Source organism: Sebastes umbrosus, chromosome 18 (genome assembly GCF_015220745.1).
Source record: "Sebastes umbrosus isolate fSebUmb1 chromosome 18, fSebUmb1.pri, whole genome shotgun sequence".
Classification (NCBI taxonomy): domain Eukaryota; kingdom Metazoa; phylum Chordata; class Actinopteri; order Perciformes; family Sebastidae; genus Sebastes; species Sebastes umbrosus.
The window spans coordinates 21,902,504-21,925,225 of NC_051286.1; the positions used below are offsets into that span (position 1 = coordinate 21,902,504).

A 22,722-nucleotide genomic window follows, 5' to 3' on the forward strand; every position below is an offset into this window, starting at 1 on the left:
TGAGGCGCCCTGCACAGGCCCGAGGCCAGGCAGATGGGCAGTGAGAGGGGGGAGGGGAAGGGGCAAGAAAATGGTACATCAGCGTAGATCCCTGAATCAATACCAGTGTGTGGAGTTAATCTAGTGAGTGTCCCTCTGGCAGAAATAAGTGACTGAAAGGTTGAACAGCACAGCACACCCAAAGAGCCATTATCAAATAGGACTAGCTCAGCATGTTTCTCCCAAATAAGCTACTTTTTTTTGGTTTGAGGGGTGTAGCCAGGGTTCAGCGAACCTCGGGGGTGACTTTGGGTTGAGCACTGTCAGGGACTTTCTCCCTTTGTGCACTGGAGTATTATATAAGATTGTATCTGGGCTTTTTTTTGTGCATGCTAGGCCAAATCCAATATATATATATATATTCTTTTTATCCAAAGCTCTTAAATCCAAGAAAAGGAAATTAGCTTGACTCAAGTTGAGCAGTGCATGTTGATACTGTAATCACCTAACTGCACAGACGCTTCCCTTTTTGCTTACAATGCAGGCAGAAAGTATACAGTAGAGACACCATTCCACTCCAGTTGAGACTATAAAAGGATAAAGAAATTGTTTATGTGCTGGTTTGACTCTCTTCGAATGATACAAACAAAATCTTTAATCAGCTGTACATGCGTTGGCACAATGTCACATGTTTTTTTCGTCTTACCAAATGAACCAAAATGCATAAAAAGGTAGAAACAAAGCAGAAACAAACTATCAAATGTTCTACTCAGTGGATGCCACATCGGGCTTCACAGACACTTTATGTTTTTGACATAATGTTGCAAGCACCTCTCTTTACAATACTGTTGGCGGGTAATACTTTGAAATATGAATGCAATGCTGAAAATAGAAAGCACCGTATATACAACACAAAGCGAGATCCCCCTTCATCGAATCAAGCATAATTTACACGTATGCAGATGATTCGATTGGACGGATTGTACAAAAAAAAAAAAATCCCTTCATCTTGCTTTGTCATTGTACAGTTAATATATCAATGTTGAGGAACATTTTTACCGACAGGACGGAGGAAGACAACAGGGAATAGAGAAAGAGAAGTGAAAACTGAGAGGGAGGAACACAGACAAGACAGAAGAGAGGACGGAGAATGGGAGATACTTTGGATTTTTTTTTTAGGGGACATTTACACTGCAGGACTTAACCAGCTATTTCAATCATAGCACACACAAAATGGGCTGAATAAAGACCAAAAAAAACCTCTGAAAAATGGCACTATGAATTACAAAATTTGAGGCTTTTTTACGAGCCCACCACCACAGAAAAAGATGCAGTTCATACTTGTGGAGTAGAGTAATTTTAAGCCTGGTTCTTGCTTCAACGTTAAGCTCTACGGTAGGCAATATGTGACGGATGGCAACATGATAAGAGACGGAGGGGAGAATCACAGTGACGTAAAGATGAAACACACATTATCATCTCTATATACAGGGCATCTCCCGTTACTGTATGCTTAGAATACAGTTATGAGTTCATCTTAGTGCATGGGGCTGGCCTTGGGTTGAACTGAGAATGTAGTGCTGTGAAAAAGACACTAAAACATCGAGAGATTATTAAGTACAGCGGCTCCCCCAGAGGGTTTCAACAACACCCCGGGGGAGCTCTTGAAGAATAGGTTCAACTCATTATTTTCACAATATAATAATTTCCTCAAAATTGATTAATCATTCTTCATCTCCGTCCATATTGACACGTGTGCAAATTTTTTTTTAACTATAGAAACATTTCCTCAAACAGGGGGTTCCTAATACAGATTTATTAGACCCCTTTGAAGAATGAAATTCAAGTCTAAACCGGTGCGTCCAGAGAGGCAAATCAAACACCCCGCTGACGCCAATCCTCACCTGCAATGAGGGTCACTCGGTCATTGACCCGCTTCAGTCCTCTTGGTGCTAACGCAGTACAGAGTAAGGCTTCACTGCATCGGTATTGATAGTCCAGGACAGTCTTGTCTCAGAAAGGCACGCGACTGAGCTCCGCGGTTTTCAAAGTTCGCTACTGCTCCGGCTCCTCGTCCTTTGTTTTTTTTAGTTTTTTTTTTAGCAGCACTTTGCATTGATCTCCGTTCCAGAGAAAATGACACTTTGTGACCTTGTCAAGAATATCCACATACGTACATATTTACAGAGAAGATCGTCTCCTTAGACTTCAGTTGATATTTGTTTTGTTCATTTTTTTTGTTACTTATACACATAGAGGGTGAAGTGAGGTGTGTGTGTGTGTGTGTGTGTGTGACTGTACATATGGCAAGGATGTAGAAAGATACCACACGGGAAAAGGAGACAAAACGAAACACGGATGATGACCTGTCAGCCTGTATGTGTGTGTGTGTGTGTGTTAAAGTGTGTTTTTACGAGTGCTTGATAGTGTATTTGCCTTTCTGCAGCTGGACGATGTAGAGCTTTGACTTGGTGCCGTCCAGTCTCTTGAACCACACCTCGTCGTTGTTGATGGTGGTGATGATGGCACTGAAAGACACAAACATACAGCAACATCAATCACGCATCATCATCATGTATTCACAGTAGAGGGGAAATTAAGCAGAAGTGCTGACGAGATATTAACTGCACTAACAAGATTTACACTAAAGAGAATCCGGGAAGTTTTTACAGACAGCCAAAGGCTACAGAGAAGAGAAGTAATACTTTCTAAAAGGGCGGTGTAACATGAACTTTTGTGTGATTAACAGAAACTATTTGCCTGTGTTTAGGTCCTTTGCAGTCTAACTGAAATAGTGGAGCACTTTGTACCTTTCTGGTAGGGCTGCACGATTTTTGAAAAAATATATAATTGCGATTATTTTGACTGATAATGCAATTGTGATATTAGAGGGAATGATAACTTTAACATCATTATTCTCACTTTCATTCAAAAACATATTTAAATTATTATGGTGTGATTTTTGTAGGGGATCTATACCCAACAAAGACGTTTTCTTAAATCTGTAGAATATGATGTGTAGGCAAGCCAACAAGGCCTTTAACAAATATTACGCCTCCTGCGATTTGAAAATTGCAGCAGGCCATGTTGAGATCTTGATAAAAATTTCCGATGAATTGTGAAGCCCTGTATACTTTCTGGTGTGCAGTGAAGGCGGATGGGAAATTACTTGTACAGGTAAATTAGATAAATTAATGAAATAGGCACTGTAAACGGCCTCGGACGTGCAAAAGGTTTGCACATAATGGAGGCTAATCTTTGACAGACATCTGACGGAATGTCACCACAGTTAAACTGATAGAAAGCATGATGTCTTTCTTGAGATTGATTACTTATTTTTGGTTTTTCAAAGATCTTCCTGGAGCTGTTTTACCATCATCCACAATTTATAAAAAAAAAAAAATTCACTTCAAGCACTATCCATGCATGTTATTCAGTGAAGTTAAGATCTGGTGAAGGAAACTACATTTTAATGGTCACAGACTGTAAGGTATGCTCTACTGTACGGATGTCCAGATCCCCGTACCGCAGCTCTACCCGTTCATAGCAGCCGCCTGTTGCGTTTGTGTCACCTCTCCAGCAGTGCTGAGGGAGAGGAGTGGTGTGCAATGAAAACAACAATGCACACCCACTATTCACCGAGCATCCCGTACGGACGACACGCGGGGCACAATGTTGAATCACGATCATTCAGCCTGATACTCACAGTGTCTCTCTTTGTTTAAATCCATCCACAGTCATTTCCATTACAAATGAATCCACCACGTGACCGCTGCGTCTTAGTCATGCCGACTCACACAATGTGTCAGTAACACCAAGTTGTGCAGATGAGTACACACACATCATTTAGCATCATAGCTCGCAACCAAAATCATTGCTCCCTCTGGTTATTACTTAGAGTAATCAACACACACACACACACACACACACACACACACCTAGTCGGGTACTCGTCCTTCCTGTTGATACAGATGGCCTGTCCCCTGCAGTACCACTGGTTGTCATAGAAAAGCCGACCGTCCTCGAAGCGCGCCACATGGTGATGTCTGTCAGGCTTGACTGCAGCAGGGACTGGAGGGAGAGGAGGACAAAGGGGACAGTGTAAAGAAATACAACACAAAACAGAAAAAAAAGAAACAGAGAGAAGGACAAAGACGGGAACATTTGTCTCCTTTTCAACCATGAACTTGACTACTGTCAGCTGAAAGTATTGAATCAGCCCCTCCCGTGTAACTGCGGGTCGATCGCTGCACTCAACCAGGTATTGACTGTAACCAAGGACGGAAAGAAACTCTTACCGTCCACCTTCACCCTGTGTGGCCCCATTGATGCCATCGCCTGTGGGGGGAGGACACAGACACAACTAAAAGGTCAAATCACAAACACCAAGCGACTACTTTAAAACTCCGTTTCCAAAATACCTTTCTTATCGCGGTCCAGTCTTCGAGAATATCAAGATCTTGCAGCATGTAAACGATATAAGGCCGTAATGGAGCGGGTTAAGGACAAACGTACAGTTTAAGTGGCAGGAAACATCTGTCTTAACAGCACGTCACTGGAGTGCGGCAGCGAAAATGTGGTGCAGAAGATGAATGATGGGAGGAATAAGGCGAGGACAGAACAAAAGGAAAAGGATATCAGAGACAACGACGGGCTTCTTCTTCTTGACGGGGCAGAACGGGTCTTTCTTCTTGTTTTTCCGTGAGTGCAATCCATCATTCCACAACTCTGGAAAGCAAAGAGGACATATTATAGAGAGGAAAAACACCATGCTTCTGTAGGATAATCCGTTCACATTTCAATCGGTTTTATAGATTATAAGTGAGAACTTTGCATCTTGTCGGTTAATATACTCTATGGGGGACAGAACCTGCCAAAAAAAATAAAAGAATAAATAAATAAATGACACAATAAATATATAAATGTCATTAAATGTAGCAATAAATATATAAATGGGTCATTAAATATAGAAAATATATTAAATATATGTTATTGGGCGCCTGGGTTAGCTCAGTTGGTAGAGCGGGCGTCCATGTATCAAGGCTTGGTCCTGACCGCGGCGGCCCGGGTTCGAATCCGGCCTGTGGCCCTTTCCGCATCCACTCTCTCTCTCCCCCCCTTTCAAGACTCTATCCACTGTCCTCAATAAAAATGGAAAAATGCCCCCAAAAAAATAACTTAAAAAAAAAAAAATATATATATATTATTGTATTATATTATATAATATTAAAATTAAATGTAGCCATTAATTAATTTATAAAATGTGACATAAATTGATATTTCCCTTTTAATTTACTTCTTTTGCTGCTTTTATTAATTTTTAAATGTATTTATTTCATTTGAATTTCTTTTTTATTTATTTCTTTTTGAATTTATATTTATTTATTCATTTATTTTTGCACTTATTCTTTTAATCTATTTTATATTTAAAATGTTTGTTATATATTTGTGTATTTATTTATGCACAATTTGTACCCCTTATTTATTTATGTATTCTTTTCTTTATTAATTTCTTTACACATTTCTGCCTCATTATGCAACTGAGGGGGCTGTCACTCAGCGTGTGTCATGGGATCATTAATACCACTAATTGTGCTTTGTATCTGAGGTCAGTTAGCACTTGTACCAAACAATTAATTGACAGGTTTGTCAGTGGACAGATTTGAATTTTGAAAAATGAATTGTCTTACTTACTGTTCAATGAAAATACCAAATATTTACCAAATACTGCTGAACAAAATGACTGTGAGGAATTCTTTTCTCTATTTCACAACAATAATAAAGTGACTACAGTGGCGTTTGGGGCCAGGATGTGACTGTGAGCCCCAGTTGGTACCTGAGGTAATGTCAATACTGTGTCGGTCTTCCTCCAATCTTCTTATCTTCTCCTCCAGTTCACTCTGCACCGTGTCAAACAGCAGCAGCTTCTCACTCTGGGAGATAGAAACAATAATACACAGGTTGGTCTTGGTTAGATTGGGGTACAATTCAGTCTGTTTCGATAGTGGATACTGTGGCAAAAACCCAAACATCCCAAACTACAGTGGATACCCTACATTGTAGAGGCAGTAATCTATTTGAACAAAATGTGTTTTGACATGGAAAATACAAACCTAACCCCCACATAAGACTCATTTGTTGACCTCTCACCTCCCAGTGTTGGCAGGCAGCCTGGATCTCACACTCGTACTTGTTCTTCACCGACTCCAAGCACAGCTCCCTGTAGATCCCTGTGACAAGCATTTCAACATCAAATCAGTCTGAGGCAGCCAGCAGTAAAGATTTGAGCCTTTGAACTACAAAACACATAGTTTTGTTTTATCATTTTGTAGCTTTCAAGTGGTGTTCCTTATGTTTTCAAATCCAAACATTCAACATGTTGGTCCAAGTACTGTACGTATGTTTTAGTGTGTAAATGCTATCTTCCCAAGATCTTCTAAAAACCTTTTCCCACATGACCTGATATAGGTTTCTGCATGATGATGATGCTACAAACACACAGCGATCAGCCATAACATTATGACAGCATGGGCACCCTGACCGGTCTGCGGCTACGCAGCCCCATACGCAACCAACTGCGATGCACTGTGTGTTCTGACACCTTTCTATCGGAACCACAATTAACGTTTTCAGCAATTTGAGCTCCAGTAGCTCTTCTCTTGGATCGGACAACACGGGCCAGCCTTCGCTCCCCACGTGCATCACTGAGCCTCGGGTCTGACCCTGTTGCCGGTTCACCGGTTTACCTTCCTTGGACCACTTTTGGTAGGTCCTGACCACTGCAGACTGGGAACATCCCACAAGAGCTGCAGTTCTGGAGATGCTCTGACCCAGTCGTCCAGCCATCACAGTTTGGCCCTTGTCAAAGTCGCTCACATCCTTACGCTGGCCCACTTCTTCTGCTTCCAACACAAAGTTCAAAATGTTCACATGCTGTCTAATATATCCCCCCCACTGCCAGGTGTCATTGTAACGAGATAATCAATGTTATTCACTTCACCTGTCAGTGGTCATAATGTTATGGCTGATCGGTGTATATCCTTATCCGTAGTCAGTGTATTATCTATAGTAACTTAGATGGCAGTCGGCATGCACCCACTTTAGAGAAGCAGACAGGAGTACAAGCACGGAAGCTAAGCAATGTACTGCTGTGGACGCCACGATAGTTTGGATGCGATAGTCACACAATAACACAAACCAACTAACAGATCGAGGCAGAGCAGTAACTCTCCTGTTCTGCGAGGTGAAATTACTGTTTTTGTCAAAGGAGTCTGGTGGCTTTGGAGATCACCCTTTGCTTTTGCCGTAATAACGCAAAGTAAGTAACACATCCTAACTCACTGTCATAGGTGGCTGACATGTAAAGTCAAATTTAAAATATTGAAGTACATTACAGCAAAGCCTGTAATGTTACATTGACCCACCAGCAACTTTGGTCCTTATCTGCATGTTCTCCTGCAAGTTGGCTAGAGGTTCCAGGTACTCTTGGGCACAGCCAGCCATTACCTCCTGCAGCTTGATGTCCACCTGGCTCAGGCGCTCCTTGTACAACCTGAACAGTGGAAAATAAGGAGGCAAGGAACAATTCAATCAGTTCACAAGCTTAAACTGGCTGGGGAAACTCCAGCGTCATTTCAGCATTACAGTGAGCAATCTCAAAACAGTGGTAATAAATAAGAAATGTGAATTAAACTCAACAGGTATTTAGAAAGTGTAGGCTATGAGGGAAAGCAGAAAAAGACTGTTTCAAAAACAATCTGATTTCCCAACTCTGGTGTGCAGAATAGCAAAATAATATCTCGTCTCTCCAGAACAGGATGCTGTGGCCGAACTACAGCAGGAGGCCATTTAGTTAACGTACTTGCCAGTATGACTGATATCGTCTCAAATACACCGGCTGAGATTAACATATTATAAGTCTTTTTCAAAAAAGAATTTCATCTCAAAATGATGGTCAGCTTGTCAAAATTGCTGATGGTAAATACTTTTTATGACCTACAAAGATTTACAAGAACATTGTTTTTATTTTATTAACAAAAAGCAAATGTGGAGGTGGAGGAGTTTAAATACCAGGTCCAGGCTAAATGCATACAATCATGGGCAGAAGAAATCTGGCAAAAGCCAAAATTGAGAACTTACTGTTTATTTAAGAAAGATTACAAATGTGAAAATTTGTTAAATATAATTTGCCTAAAAATCAGAGGTGACTTTGTGCACAGTTAAGATATGGTATATTACCACTACATACTGAAACAGGAAGATACTGAGGTGTAATTGAAGACGAAAGACTGTGTCAATACTGTGAACTAAATGATGTTGAGAATGAAATTCATTTCATTTTATTTTTGTCATTTATATCATGATTTACAACAAATATTATTTAAATGTTCCTGGTTTAGATTTGATGTATATTTGTGATTGTATTTTTGTTGTATTTCCATTGTGGGATATATCCTGGAGCAATATTTGTGGGGGGTTCATGTTTATGATTATGTTTGGATGATGTTATGTTAACATGTATGTTTGGATGATGCTTAAGGTGACCAGGTGTCCCACTTTACGAGGGACTGCACAGCATTTTTATCCCTTGTCCCACGTCCCACATATTGAGACGATGTCCCACATTTTCATTGGATCTACTTTTCAAAAGCCAAACCACTGTAGGACAGACGCTTCTTTTAAAATCTGGCTTTTATCAAATGGCTGTGAAGAAAGCAGGGAAGGCTGTCATCACGGGGTTGTTTGCTGTCAAACTGCGCACACGTGGGTCAACTGCAGGTTAACATCTCACCGTCGTTGCTACGCTATGCCCTACGGGGAAAATTGTGAGTCACCGCAGAGTCACAAGCTATGCAGATTTAGGTCGAATATGATGGAAACTACCACAAAGAAAACGAAAAGCAGCTACAACAAAGACTGTGAAACTATTTATTTATCAGCCGAGTTTTTGTGAAATTTGCCAGTTATTTTTCAATGTCACACAGGGGGTTAATACGACGTGAATCGACACAGTTCATGTGTCAAAAAGAGATGTGCCGATCTATGGATGCATTCGGGGCAAAGCATAGAGCTGTTAAAAGATAAGGGGCAGAATAGAAATGTTTATTATTTAAGTTAGATAGGCATTATATCAAAATTGTAGACTACCTCTCAGCCTTGGTAACGTGTCCCACATTGTCCCACACAAACATACTCTTTGTCTCACATTTGGTTTGTTGGGATCTGGTCACCCTGATGATGCTGGTGTATTGCGCTGTTAGATGATGGTGGGCTAACATGCCGGAAGGTTAGATTTGTTGTTAGTTAAAGGGACTGTTTGTAACTTCTTACACGTATAAATCACCCGGGTTGGTGTCCCATGAGCGCTCAAATATGCGCGCTCGCATATGCGCGGGGGAGACCGTAGCTTGGTCTCCAGAGTCGGAGTCTCTGCTGTACTCTGCTCCTCTGCCTGCTTGCCTTCACTCAGCCCCCTCCACCTCACGTGCATGCGCGCACACTCCACACTGCAGAAGACTTCGTAGCTCTGAGAATATCTACTGAATGTACAGTGGACGTTTATGCAGAAATCAATGCTGCAGCTCCTCCAGACCAACAGAGGCTTTCCGTGTCTTGTGAAGTGATGGGACTCCGCAGCGAGAAACGTTATCGTCTCAGACCGGGTGCCGGTGTCTTCCCTCCGACAGCGGTCGGGAGGCTGAAGCAGGAAAAGCCAACACTAGGATCAGCATTGATTCATGGAGAGACCTTCGTCTGGTCAGCTAACATTACTGCCAAGCAGGTGAACTATAGAGTGATATTGTGGTTATAGCTGACGTGTTTCGCCTCTTGAGCGATGCTCCTTCATGTCTATTTAGAGCGAGCAAGCGCGAGCCCGACGCTGACTTTCGTTGACTTAACGGCCACAGGTGTCGCTGTTAACAAGCATTTCGGATTCTTACAAACAGTCCCTTTAATGTGTCTGAATAATCCCATGAGGGATGAGTTATGTATAATGACCAGACACGAAAATAAATCATTCATTCATACATACAAGTAATTGACTAATGGCTGAGTACCACCTGTTTTTACAGTGTCTTTATGGAGAATACGGCTGATCATCACTTGGACACAGTATCCCAAGCAAACAGATGAAATGACAAGCATCTCAGAGTCTCTGGCACAGACCTTAATGAACTTCAACATGAAAAGTACACTGTTGATTGAGAGCAGACAGCAGCAGCAGGTGAAGGCTGTATTTAGTTGGGAACAACATGTGAAGGGGACTTACTGCTCCTTCAAGTCAGTGAACTGTTTCTCCAGGGTGGTCATCTCATCCAGGCACTCCATCCTCCTCCTCTCACAGTCCTCATCATCCATCTCTGTTCACAGAAACACATGACAGCTTTGACATCACCTCCATATCTACAACTGGTACTGCTTTTCCTCTCATCCACCATCATAACAGATGTGCATATTCAGTTCATTCAGCAGTGGGTTGATATTTAAGGCCTGTTTGTTCCTACCCGAGCTGTCTCCATCTTCAGACACGGAGGAGCTCACAGTGTCCTCCTCGTCGGTGCTGCTGCCGTCCTGCTCTGGAAAGTCCACCTCCATTTCTTCGTGGTTGCTTTCTTTCTTCTCCCGGGCGTGAACCGGCATTGCGACTTCCAGACTTGCCGGTGGTAACGGGGGGGTTAGAAGCGCTGTTCGTGAATTTTAACCCCGAATAGAGAGGCAAATGTAGCTCAGACAGCTAACCGGTTAGCTAGCCCGCATCTAGACAGCTGGTAACGCAAACATGGCCTCCGTCAACCAATCAGAGGAGGCTTTACTGAGTCCGTCCAATCAGATGTCGGTATGGGTAACTAATGGCTACGCAAAGACTGTAGGGACTTGTAGTTTCTTAAACTTTTTCTGAAGCAATAATACTATTTGTGCAGGTATTCCAATACATATTTTTCTGAGGGGTTTGGAAACATTATTATATTATATTATATTATATTATATTATATTATATTATATTATATTATATTATATTATATTATATTAAATTATATTATATTATATTTCATTATATTATATTATATTATATTATTTTATATTATATTATATTATTTTATACTATATTATATTATATTATATTATATTATATTATATTATATTATATTATATTATTTTATATTATTTTATACTATATTATATTATACTATATTATATTATATTATATTATATTATATTATATTATATTATATTATATTATATTATATTTCATTCTCACTGTGCAATATCATTTTCCACTTGTGCAATTTTGTTAATAGTCTGTTTATTGTCAATACTGTATATACTGCTCCTATTTTTATACTTCCTTCTATTTAAATGGTTCATATTTTGTTACACTTTGTTTAGCTCTTTTTTTTACTGTGTTAGCTGATTCATCTTGTTTTTTGCACTATCCCCTTTGCCTTCTGTACACTGCAAATTTCCTCACTGTGGGACTAATAAAGGAATATCTGATCTGATCTAATCTTATCTTATCTAAAACTGTAAATTTAAGCTTGATTACCTGTTAATAGTTAGTCATAGTTCTTCATGAAGACCCCACAATGGACTATTTGACCCTTGAGCTTCTGGAACAGGACTGCAGGGCATCTGTACCTGAATTCACTATGCTAATTAACAACTGCCTACCTGGATTATTGTAAGACCCCTTTATTAGTGACTTATTATCATTTATTATTAACTACAGAAGATTTACTAAATTTCGCTGATGACCTAATAGGGTCTACATGCATGATTTATCAATATTTAACTGCAGCCTTGATGGTTTATTATCAATTATTAATTACCAACATTTAGTTAGGCTATTTATTCCATCAATGACCATTAATGACTCAAAAGGCAGAGAATCTTTTCACAAACTGGCAACCCAAAAGTTGTTCTATTGCTTGGCTTATAACTCATCAATAAAGCATTGATAAAGGATTAATAACATTAAAGGTGCAGTGTGTAGGATCTGGCGGTATCTAGGGTGAGGTTGTAGATTGCAACCAACTGAAGCCTCTCTCATGTGCCGTGTAAAAATGTGAATGGCCCTCTCTAGAGCCAGTTGTTGCAAAAGTAGAGTGCTTAAAGTATGTGTGTATGTGGGAAGTGAGTGGTGAAGCGAGAGAGAGAGAGAGAGAGAGAGAGAGAGGGGGTAGCGGCGACACTGTAGAAACATGGCGGTGCAACATGAGATGGGGCCGCTCCCTATGTAGACATAAACAGGCCATTCTAAGGTAACAAAGACACAACAATTCTTATTTTCAGGTGATTATACTCTAAAGAAAACACACTATGCACTAATACTGTATTCTATTCCAATAGATCCCCCTAAATGTTACACACTGTTCCTTTAATAAAGCTATTAGTTACAACTCATTAATCATTAATAATAGCTTATTAAAAAGTGGTACCGTTTCATGGGTTACTGTCTTCTTTCTTGTGCAAATCAAGACTGAACCTTCAAAAAGACATAGCCCAGTGGTTCCCAAACCTCCACTGACATAGCCTAAGGATGTTGCGGAAACTGAATAAACCTTTGCTTTTTACAGAAGTACAAGATGTGAAAGTTGTATTCATACTAATAAATCTACAGGACACAATAAATACTGTTGCTGTGGTGGAATGAACACAGTTAGGTAGCATACCACAGAGGAAGAATCATATGTGCTGACTCATGAATGAGAACGTGTGCCATTATCACAGTCAGGCGGGGAACTTTTTTTTTGGCACTTGAAGCAGACAGGAGGTTTTCACAGTGAAGGCAACCCTGTTAGAGCTGTTGAAGTGGTGCCAGAGAGCCCCTGCTAGATGACTGGCAGATGATTCAAGCACCCCGGGGCTGAAGCTGTCACGGCTTGCTGCTTGACTCTTTTCTCACTCACCTGAGTGTCACTGATGGACAGACTGAGCAGTGGGTGGAGGTTGGAGCCGTGCTGCTGTCTACTGCTCTGATGGACAGTTGGAAGTGTGTGTGTGTATCAAATGATTGGGTCTTTTGCTAGAAAACTATTGCAGCACTTCAGTTTAAAAACAAAAATAATATTTATTTTTCCAGCACAGAATTCTTGTGTGAGGGTTCAGTAGGTGTTCTAATAATATAAAATCAGCGAATGTCCAATCAGGTCGACTTTGTGTCTTTAAAGACGCTATCGATAACATTGATAACAATCAGCCACTAGATGTTGCATTCTCCTTCCCCCGTTCCATTGCATTTACTTCACAACAAGGGGTTGCCAGGCACTTACTGTCAATCTCAGCCATTTATCCATTCTTTCCACACTGACAACCCAGAGATACCACGTGATACCAATGTTGTTTTACTATTGGCTCACAAGCCTGCTTAGAAGTGGCAACCAAACATCCGATATCTTCCACAGAGATAAACAAAATATTCATTTTGGGCTCGCCAAATTTTTTTTAATGATTAATTCACAGTCATAATAATCTTTTCAGGAAAAGACATTCTTTTATTCGCCACTTTTCTAAAGGCTCTGTGGATGTATTATTTTTTTTAAAATATTCGTCGACATAAACATGTTATCAATAAGACCTTTAAGTAAAATCTACTAAATGATCAGCTGCATGTCAATGTCCCTTCACTAGTGAAAGTTTGGACTAATGACTAGTGCTGGTTGCCCTCAAAATTATTTGAAAGTATGAAAATTATATTATATAAATCATCTCACAATATATACATATTTTAGGCTGTCAGAGATTTTGCCATACCATAGGTAATTATACTTTATTATTACACGGCTTTGTTGAATCCTCGATTCTGATTGGTCAATCACGGCGTTCTACGGTCTGTTATTTCTTTATAGCAGACTGCTATGTATACAGACCGTTGCTATGGGCGCAGTTCTGATGTCAAACTCTGGAGGACCATTTTTGTGTCAAATTATTGATTTCTTAAGTAAGTAGCCGTGTAATAAGCGGGATAATGTACAGCTAGTGGGTCACTGTTGTGAAATAAACCCTAATAGGGCGATGCAAGACCCCTATGCTTCGCGTCAGTGTTTATTTCACAACAATGACCGACTCGCTGTACATTATCCCTTACATATCTCTGGGTATATTAAGCCATTGTTGTAAATGTAAATATCTCTATATGGAAAAAGTAAATTGTATGATCAATGGAATAAAGTAGCCTGATTTGTCAGGTATTTATTTGCTGGATAGCCAAAAATAGACATTTCTTGCCTGGTTATCCGATTCAGATTTCCAAGAAAGTATACTATATTGCAATATATATTGATTTCATCCACATTGCCCACTCCTATTTATTTGTATCTTTCAAGAGTGTTAGTGCATTGTAAGGTCCTGCAATCCCATGAATATGCAATTCACGTTGCAACCACAGGAGGGCAATAAAGGCCTTTGCTAGGTGGTCTAATGATAGCTTTAGTCTGAATCCATTCCTGAAAAGAGTGATTTATTGTGGTATTGAAACTGGGAGTATTCCTACTAATGGTAAAATAACAACTATAGGAAAAAAAATGGAACATGATTTATGAATCGATGACTGGATATATGAATAAAGGGATGAATGAAAGTACTTTAAATAGGAACATTGATGAAGACGTAATGAGCAGAAAGGCTCGCTATATATGGATGCAATAAAAAGGCATAATGCTTTGATTAATATATTGCTCAATTCGAGTGACATATTGGTAAAAATGTACATTAAGCACGCCAATGTGTGTTGTAATCATAAGACAAAGCAGGAAGCTGGAGTTTTAATCATGACACGTGAGCTGACATAACAGACAGACGGCCTGCTTGGTTCTCAAAAAAATGCTCATGAGAATATTAAACAGTGTCAGATTTTTTGCTCAGTTGATTTGCGGTTTGTCTCATAGCCTCACTCTTTCCATGGTGTGTAGTACACTGCCAGTCACATCCATTCTCACGCTGCTGTAAGTGTGTCAGGAAACTTTGCGGGTCTGATTTGTATTTAGGGCAATACAGTGTGCTCGCAGAAAGTGTGAGTAGTTTGCCTTCGTGGTTTATTTCACAATACTGAGCTTTTTTGTGTCTCATCGTCTCATATGATCCAGAGTGGAGACTGCTGACACGAATGGACCATCAATAAAGTTTGCACACAAAGGGAATGTAGGGAGGAACTCCAGAAAGAGATGACAACCAAACAGTGAACCGCAGTTTATGTTCAACTGGCATGTTTTCCAAGTCTCTTCAAATTTCACTATTTAAAGGGACAGTGTGTAGGATTTGGCGGCATCTAGTGGTGTGGTTGCAGATTGCAACCAACTGAGTACCCCTCCGCTCACTCCTCGCCATAATACCTCTACTTTAGGAGCGACGGAAGTCAGACAGCGGCTGTTGGTACCACAATTTTGCACTCTGCGGCTCATGTTACTGCAGCAAAGGCTATAGAAGCAAAGAGACAAAACTCCGGTGTTTTTTTTTTTCCAACAGCCGCTGCCGCCATTTTGGACTGATTGCTTATAAAAGGCTTATTATATCTATAATATTTTAACACTGTTTAATGTTCAACACAGGCCATTTCGGTAATATATGTCAATAGAATATAGGAATAACTTTGTTTTACTTTTGTACGGCACTTTTTAGTGGTCGTTTTGTTGGCGTCAGGTAGTTGCTTTCAGTCCAAAATGACGGCAGCGTACCTTTGCTGCTGGGCAATGATGTTCCAATGGGACGAACGATTCAGTTTCAGTTCTTGGTAATACACAGTCTTTGACCGCAGTTTCATAAGCGTGTTGGAGAACTACGGTGGCCTTCAGGTAAAAAGGCTAAATGCTCTCTCCAGAGCCAATGTTTGGTTTGTCCGTTCTGGGCTACTGTAGAAACATGGTTGAGCAACCTGGCGGACTCCGTGAAGAGGACCCGCTCCCTAGATATGAAGGGCTCATTTTAAGCTAAAAAAAAACACAACGATTCTTAGTTTATGGTGATTATACACTAATCAAAACATAGTTATGAATATTATATTCCTTTTCTGCCAATAGATCCTATGCAAGACATTGTTCCTTTAAAGCTGTGTTTCTGCACCCTGAACAGTGTTATTTGCATTTTTTAACTGCTTTGCATGCGCACTCACACTGTGATAACCATGTTTAATCAATGTAAATCTTTGACCTCAAACCATACTTGTGTACACAGACTGCACGCCCTACTTTTTTTTTTTTTCTTCTGATATGATTTTAATCTTTCGAAAATCCTTTAACCTTTCAAACTGTGTTTCATATTGTGGAAATAATCTGTGTTCTTGGTGATCTATCGTTAACAACACCAAACGGTCAGATGATTGACTCAACTTTTGAAGATCAGGTAGAGATACAAGTGAAGACTTGCTTCTCACACTTGAAAAAAAGACAATCAAATAAGATGTTGAAGTAGGTCTCTGACGCTTTTATCTTATCTCCTTTGAACTACTGCAGCCTCAAAAGTCACCCTTGCATCTCCAGCTCTGTTCAATATGCAGCAGCAAGTATTTAAATTGGGGCCAAACAAAGTGTTTGTAAATTCCCAACATGAGCAGTCCTCCCCTGCTTACCACTTTAACATTATATTCAAATTTTAACGATCATGTTCAACCCGTTTAACTCCCTAGTTGCATTACAAGGCTCTTGGTTCTGCATGTGCACACAGCCTGACCTACTCCAGCCTTTGTGGCTCACGATTTCATAATCATCTTTAATCGCATGTTGATTTGCGTTTGTTTTAAGTGGTTGTTTTTCCTGTTTCCACTTCGGCTGAGCAACGCTGACCTTTTCACATTGTGATTTCACACATAAAAAAAACAAAAACATTATGATAATTACCTTCAAAGAATAGTGGGGAAATACGCTTATTTGCTTTTTTGCAGTAGCACCTCTAAAGCTTACTAATGTCGGAAACCGACGCACGGGATTACCCCTCTCTAACGTTACTTTTGGACTTGTCAGGGACGGCGTGTCAATATACGCTCGGTACATGCATAAGTGTACTTTCAAAATAATCTTCCATTTTCACAGGAAGTTAGGTTTGGGCAACACAGCCACTTAGTTAGGTTTAGGAAATGGTCGTGCTTGACGTTAACTTCACTGACTAGCGACTCACGTGACTAACGACTGACGTGACTTAAGTAAGTCAACGTAACTTTCGATTTCACACGAGCCATGAGCACTGGGGCGACTGTGGCTCAGAGGGTAGAGCAGAAGGTCGGTGGTTCGATCCCCGGTCGAAGTGTCTTTGAGCAAGACACTCAACCCCAAATTGCTCCAGAAAGCTTAGCCCATCGGTGTGTGAATGAATATTTAGATTAGGCACCTTGCATGGCAACCTCTGCCTTCAGTGTATGAATGTGTGTGTGAATGGATGATTGCTGATGTGCAGCGTAAAGCGCTTTGAGTGTGTGGAAAAAGACTAGAAAATCGCTATATAAATGCAAGTCCATTTACCTAGTAGAAAGTCCTGTTTGTCTGAGCCGTCCACCAGCCTACTACCAAAACTACATCACCCGCTCTAACTGGGGTTAGATTGGAGTTAGTTGAAAGCCTGGTACGTCGCATACAGTCGTTAAAGCGTTCCTCCGTACATCAGGATCCGATACCGAGGGGCACTTAACAAGCGGGGGTACTTGACAAGTTGGGAGTGAGAACTGGTTGCTACGGCGTACACTACGCTGCAATTGACAAAGTGCAGACGTTCTTCTGGAATGTTCCTCTAGCTGCAGATGAAAGGATCCAGCGAGTGTCGCGTTGAAGATGATGTCACGGCAGTTTCACGCTGCGTGGATACCAGCTGAGATTCCCGCCTACGTTGAGGGAAAACCTGGTACCAAAAGTGAGTTGAGGCGAGTCAAAGCGCACCATGCAGTGGAAATGAGGTATAATCAACACGTTATATCTAGTTAGTTTAATTCGTAAGTGAAAAATGTCAAGTTCTGGTTTTAAGCGGAGATAAGTGCTGGAACTATTTCTTGACAGGGCCATTCTCCGCTGATTGACCTCACAGTGATGACAATAAAACCACATATTTTTGTTTTTTACAATGGGTTCTATGGCTACCCACGAGTCTCCCCTTTACAGACATGCCCACTTTATGATAATCACATGCAGTTTGGGGCAAGTCATAGTCAAGTCAGCACACTGACACACTGACAGCTGTTGTTGCCTGTTGGCCTTGAGTTTGCCATGTTATGATTTGAGCATATTTTTTTATGCTAAATGTAGTACCTGTGAGGGTTTCTGGACAATATTTGTCATTGTTTTGTGTTGTTAATTTATCTCCAATAATAAATATATACATACATTTGCATAAAGCAAGCATATTTGCCCACTCAAATGTTTTGTTAATACTTGACAAATCTCCTTTTAAGGTATATTTTGAGCAGATAAATAATGTGCGATTAATTTGTGATTAATCACAATTACTTATTTTAATCGTTTGACAGCCCTAGTTTTTACCACTTTGATTTATTTGGACAGAGCCAGGCTAGCTGTTTCTCCCTCTGTTTCCTGTCTTTATGTTAAGCTAAGCTAATCACCTGCTGGCTGTTTAGCTTCATATTTACCATACAAACATAAGAGTGGCATCAATCCTCTCATCTAAATTTGCAAGAAAGCAAATAGAAGTAAAAGAATTTCCCAAAAAGTCAAACTGTTCCTTTAAAGAAATTCAGCAAATCTCCGGCAAAATCTGCAAAGCTAGATACCACGAGGGGTTTTGTGTGATTTGGGTGAACTGACCTTTATGTTCTTTCACACAGCTAGACTTAAACAACAACTCGGAACACGATAGCGACACGAGGACTGTGAGAGATGCCTGGTGGCAGTAGGGCAGTAGTTCAACAGATCATATCGCGAACAATTAATCCCTCTGTGTGTATGCGTGTGTGTGTGTGCGTGTATGTGTGTGTGTGTGTGTGTGTGTGTGTGTATATCACCGTGGGAGCACCTGGGGAGGGATATAAAGGTATTACCCCTTCCCCGAAAAACACCCACGCTTCCTCGAAAAAATATGCATTTGCACATTCAGCGCGAAACCGTGGCAACAAAGGGGAGGATCTCACTTTGAAAGTTGAAAGTTTCAATAGCCTCAGATCACTTTTTCAGAAGCTATAGTAAAAAAAGAAAGATGCTGAAACACCATTTTCCCCACACAAAAATCTCATGACCATCACATGCCTCGTAAGCAAATAACAATGTTCTATTTACAGGTATGGAAACCTATGTGAACGGCGTCTTTGTTTGTTCTGGGAAACACCGGATTGATGACCTTCCTTGTAATTTTGTCCTTTGTCTACCATTGAATGAGATAATGGCATCAGGTCACCAGAATAAAGGTCACACACACTATGATCTACATTCATGTCTTCTCCTCACGACTCTATTAAAATCTATATGACAGGCGTGTACACCATGTAATTAAATGAGATAACAACCACCTGTATCTTTTCACATAGCACGGTTGTGGTGGAGTCCCTCTGACAAAGAAAACAGCCTGACTCATATCATTAAACAGCGAGCATGCCTACCCGTTTAATTAATACAAGCCATGGAAAACAGCCATGCGTGAACCTGTCACACTCAAATACTCCTCTTTACACCGAGCCACACATTATGAAAACATAAAGTGGGTGTAGTTTGTGTAACTCTGGGTGTTAGAGCTGCTGTGTCACCGAGCCCACACAAGAAATGGACTGGTTGAGGTTCCATTGAGTGATTACTGTAACAATGGAGTGATAGCTTCCTTCTGAAACACTAAGGGAAGTTGTCATGAATGACATGCGCACATCTGGGAAGCTGAGGCTATTTTTAGACAGCTGAGCAAGCTGCAGATTGCTGATACAGACCATATACTGGCATAAATGACAGATTCAAAATGAAATCATCATCTGCCTGTATGTCTCAAACCGCGTGACTTTTTTGAAATATGTGCTAGGAAAAATAAATTAAGAAAGTAAGGGAAACAAATAGTTCAACATTTTGGCAATCAGGCTTATGCTTTCTTTCCACGAGTTAGATAGAATCACTCTCATGTCTGTATGCTGAGCCCATTCACACGAAAAGGCCTATGAATGACACGATGACGCACAAGGCATTAAACGTGCAATAAGTACGCCTCTCTTGCTTTTGTCGTGTCATTTGTTCGCCATGTAGTCTGTACTGAGTGCAATGTAAATGCATCCGCGTGAATATGCTACGCAGAGAGCTAGTGACATAGAATACAAATTTGAGAAAGACCGCTAATGAGGGTGGGTGGAAAGGTGAATAGGTCCAACAAACACACAACTTTAAGGACACCGTTTTTTTGTTTTGTAAGTTATGTTAGTGACGTTTGTTACATTTGTGACATTTGTGATGTGTTTTCTGTATGTTACATGGTTTCCGTATTTTACTTAGTTTCCGTATTCTAAGCTCAACCATGATGTTTTTCCTAAACCTAAGTGAGTGGTTTTGTTGCCTAAACCTAACTGCGGATAGATTTCTTGTGTGACAATAACACAAAAAATGGCTCACGAAAAGCGGCATACAAATGACATGTGGAAAGCCTAAAATGAGTCCTCATGACATGCGTAATGTCCTTGTAATGTCGTGCTTTAAAGGCCCTCCAGTGAGTAAGCTGGCTCTCTGCGAAGTCAAAAAATGCACATAGGCTACCAGCAACTCTTAAGTTTTGTTACCACATTATATAACTTTTGTTTAATCTGTACACAAACAGATACAAGTGAGACACAGGTGTGTCAGTGTGATAATCATGAAATTAGAGGCAGGAGTCTATTAGCTTAAACAAAGCTTAAAAACTGGAAGCAGGCAGAAACAGCTAGCGTGGCTCTCTTCAAACGTTAGCAGTATACCCAACATGTTCTCATCCCAACTAGTCACATACTGACGCTTTATCAGACCTCTTGCAACACATTCTCATCAGTGGGCAACCTCCGGTTCTGAAAAGTGAAGCCTGTGTGGAAGTGCCTTAAACTTGCATTCTATCTAATAGCCAGCAGGGGGCGACTCCTCTGGTTGCAAAAAGAAATCTGATTGTATAGAAGTCACTTGATTTATCACCTCAGTAAACATCGTAAACATCCGTTTATGGTCTCAATCACTAGTTTCAAGTAATCATTTAGTAAATTATGGTCCTATTTAGAGTAAAATAGACCATAAGTATGCTTTAGGGCGTGGCTACCTTGTGATTGACAGGTCACTACCACGTTGTCCGGTCTTGGAGTTGTCTATGTTTTCGAACTTTAAACCTTTCACAGTGTGTTTTCAGTTCATGAAAGTTGACTGTAACATTTTGATCACATAAAAGTGTCTTATTTAGCATTGGGTTGTACTTAGCTCCACCCTCTCGTGTCACTTCTGGTTGCAAAATGCCAAGATGGCGACGGCCAAAATTCTGAACTCGAGGCTTCAAAACGGCAGTCCAAAAACCAATGGGTGACGTCACAGTGACTACGTCCATTTCTTATATAGCCTACATGGTTTTCCTCCCAAACCGTCACATACTGACGCTTTGCCAAGACCCCTTGGTGTCACTTTCCAGTCGCAGTAAACACGTGCTTAATGTTGTGAATTAAACAAAAACACTTGCTTAGGATTAGGCAACAAAACCACTTAGTTAGGTTTAGGAAATAACATAATGATTTGGCTTAAAATCACTATGTTTGTAAAGTGAAAATGAAACATAACGCACAGGACATGAACAGCGGTCTCCTGGATGAAAGCCCTGTATTTGTTGGACCCATCCACCTCCCCTCCCCACCCCACGTCCCTATGTGTTTTTTTTCCACTCTTTAAACTAAGCCACCACAGCACTTTCCCTGAGCGTTTAATATTGACGCGGATGGGTTTACATTTTAGTTACTTGAAAGCCTGGTGTGTCTCATACAGACGCTTAAGGGTTCCTTGTATGTCGGTATCACACGATGAGGGGTGTGACAATGTTTTTGGTATATGACGACCTGCAAATGAGAACGGGCTGATATGCATATCTACACCACCTAAAGAGTACTAATTAACACGTTCTATCTAATTTCTATCTGTACAAATTAAACTAAATAAATATAATGTGATATATGGTGCTGGTATGCATATTTCTTTTAACTTTTGACAGAGCCATGCCAGCTGTTTTCCCCTGCTTCCTGTTTGTGTGCTAACTAAGATAATCGTCTCCCAGCTCTAACTCCACACATAGCCAACCATATCGATCTTTTCATCTGACTCTCGGCAAAAGCGAATACGCATACGTCCCAAAATGTCAAACTATTCCCTTCAGAATAAATAGTAGATGCTTTCCAGAAATGACAACTGTTTCAGTTTCACAAATTAGCCATGATGTAATTTCAGTATTAATACTAATACTTTCCCCCTTCTCTTTCTCCCCACTTCCTCATCAGCAGTATTTTAACCTGTCATCACTAAAAAAAAAAAAAATCTTCCAATAATTACTTACCTAATTTAGGTATCCATCACTTTCATCTACCAAATGTTTGGTACCTATTACTGTAAAATGACTACAGGAATGAAGGTATGGAAAATGATTAAGGCTTATCATGGTGAAATATTTCCTTCAAACAAAAATGTTGATTTTTTAATTGGCTTTATTTATATTTAGCAATTTTTCTCTAAATTTGATTTACAATATTTAGAAGGCTTAATGGCAGATTTTTATTTTTGTTTTATTTTGTTTGGATTATTCATTCAGTTGCCAGTTTATTAGGTACACCTAAATAACCCAACCTGGTATACG

The 22,722-nt window shown here is 40.2% G+C and overlaps 1 protein-coding gene across 2 annotated transcripts; it reads right to left on the reverse strand.

The window, feature by feature from the left end:
* Nucleotides 1-571: 571 nt before the first annotated feature.
* Nucleotides 572-10,788, reverse strand: LOC119477312 (breast cancer metastasis-suppressor 1-like protein-A). 2 transcript variants are annotated; one of them, XM_037751343.1, is made up of 10 exons: nucleotides 10,485-10,788; nucleotides 10,250-10,340; nucleotides 7,404-7,531; nucleotides 6,130-6,209; nucleotides 5,816-5,912; nucleotides 4,618-4,707; nucleotides 4,401-4,465; nucleotides 4,278-4,311; nucleotides 3,918-4,050; nucleotides 572-2,507 (listed from the first exon to the last, which is right to left on the reverse strand). In XM_037751343.1, exons 1-10 carry the CDS (start codon nucleotides 10,618-10,620, stop codon nucleotides 2,390-2,392), a joined length of 972 nt encoding a protein of 323 aa, XP_037607271.1. In that variant the 5' UTR covers nucleotides 10,621-10,788; the 3' UTR covers nucleotides 572-2,389. The 2 variants fall into 2 exon arrangements, with proteins under 2 accessions (XP_037607271.1, XP_037607270.1); XM_037751342.1 differs by having other exon boundaries at nucleotides 4,278-4,317.
* Between the last annotated feature and the right edge of the window lie 11,934 nt (nucleotides 10,789-22,722).

Bases quoted from the DNA above. Each gene is read 5' to 3' on its own strand.
- LOC119477312 (XM_037751342.1), bottom strand. From the start codon at position 10,620: ATGCCGGTTCACGCCCGGGAGAAGAAAGAAAGCAACCACGAAGAAATG. The intron at 4,708-5,815 runs GTACCAACTGGG...TTTGCTTTCCAG, and splicing joins CAGTATTGACATTACCTCAG to AGTTGTGGAATGATGGATTG. The intron at 4,466-4,617 runs ATATCCTTTTCC...CCGCTCCATTAC, and splicing joins GAAGCCCGTCGTTGTCTCTG to GGCCTTATATCGTTTACATG.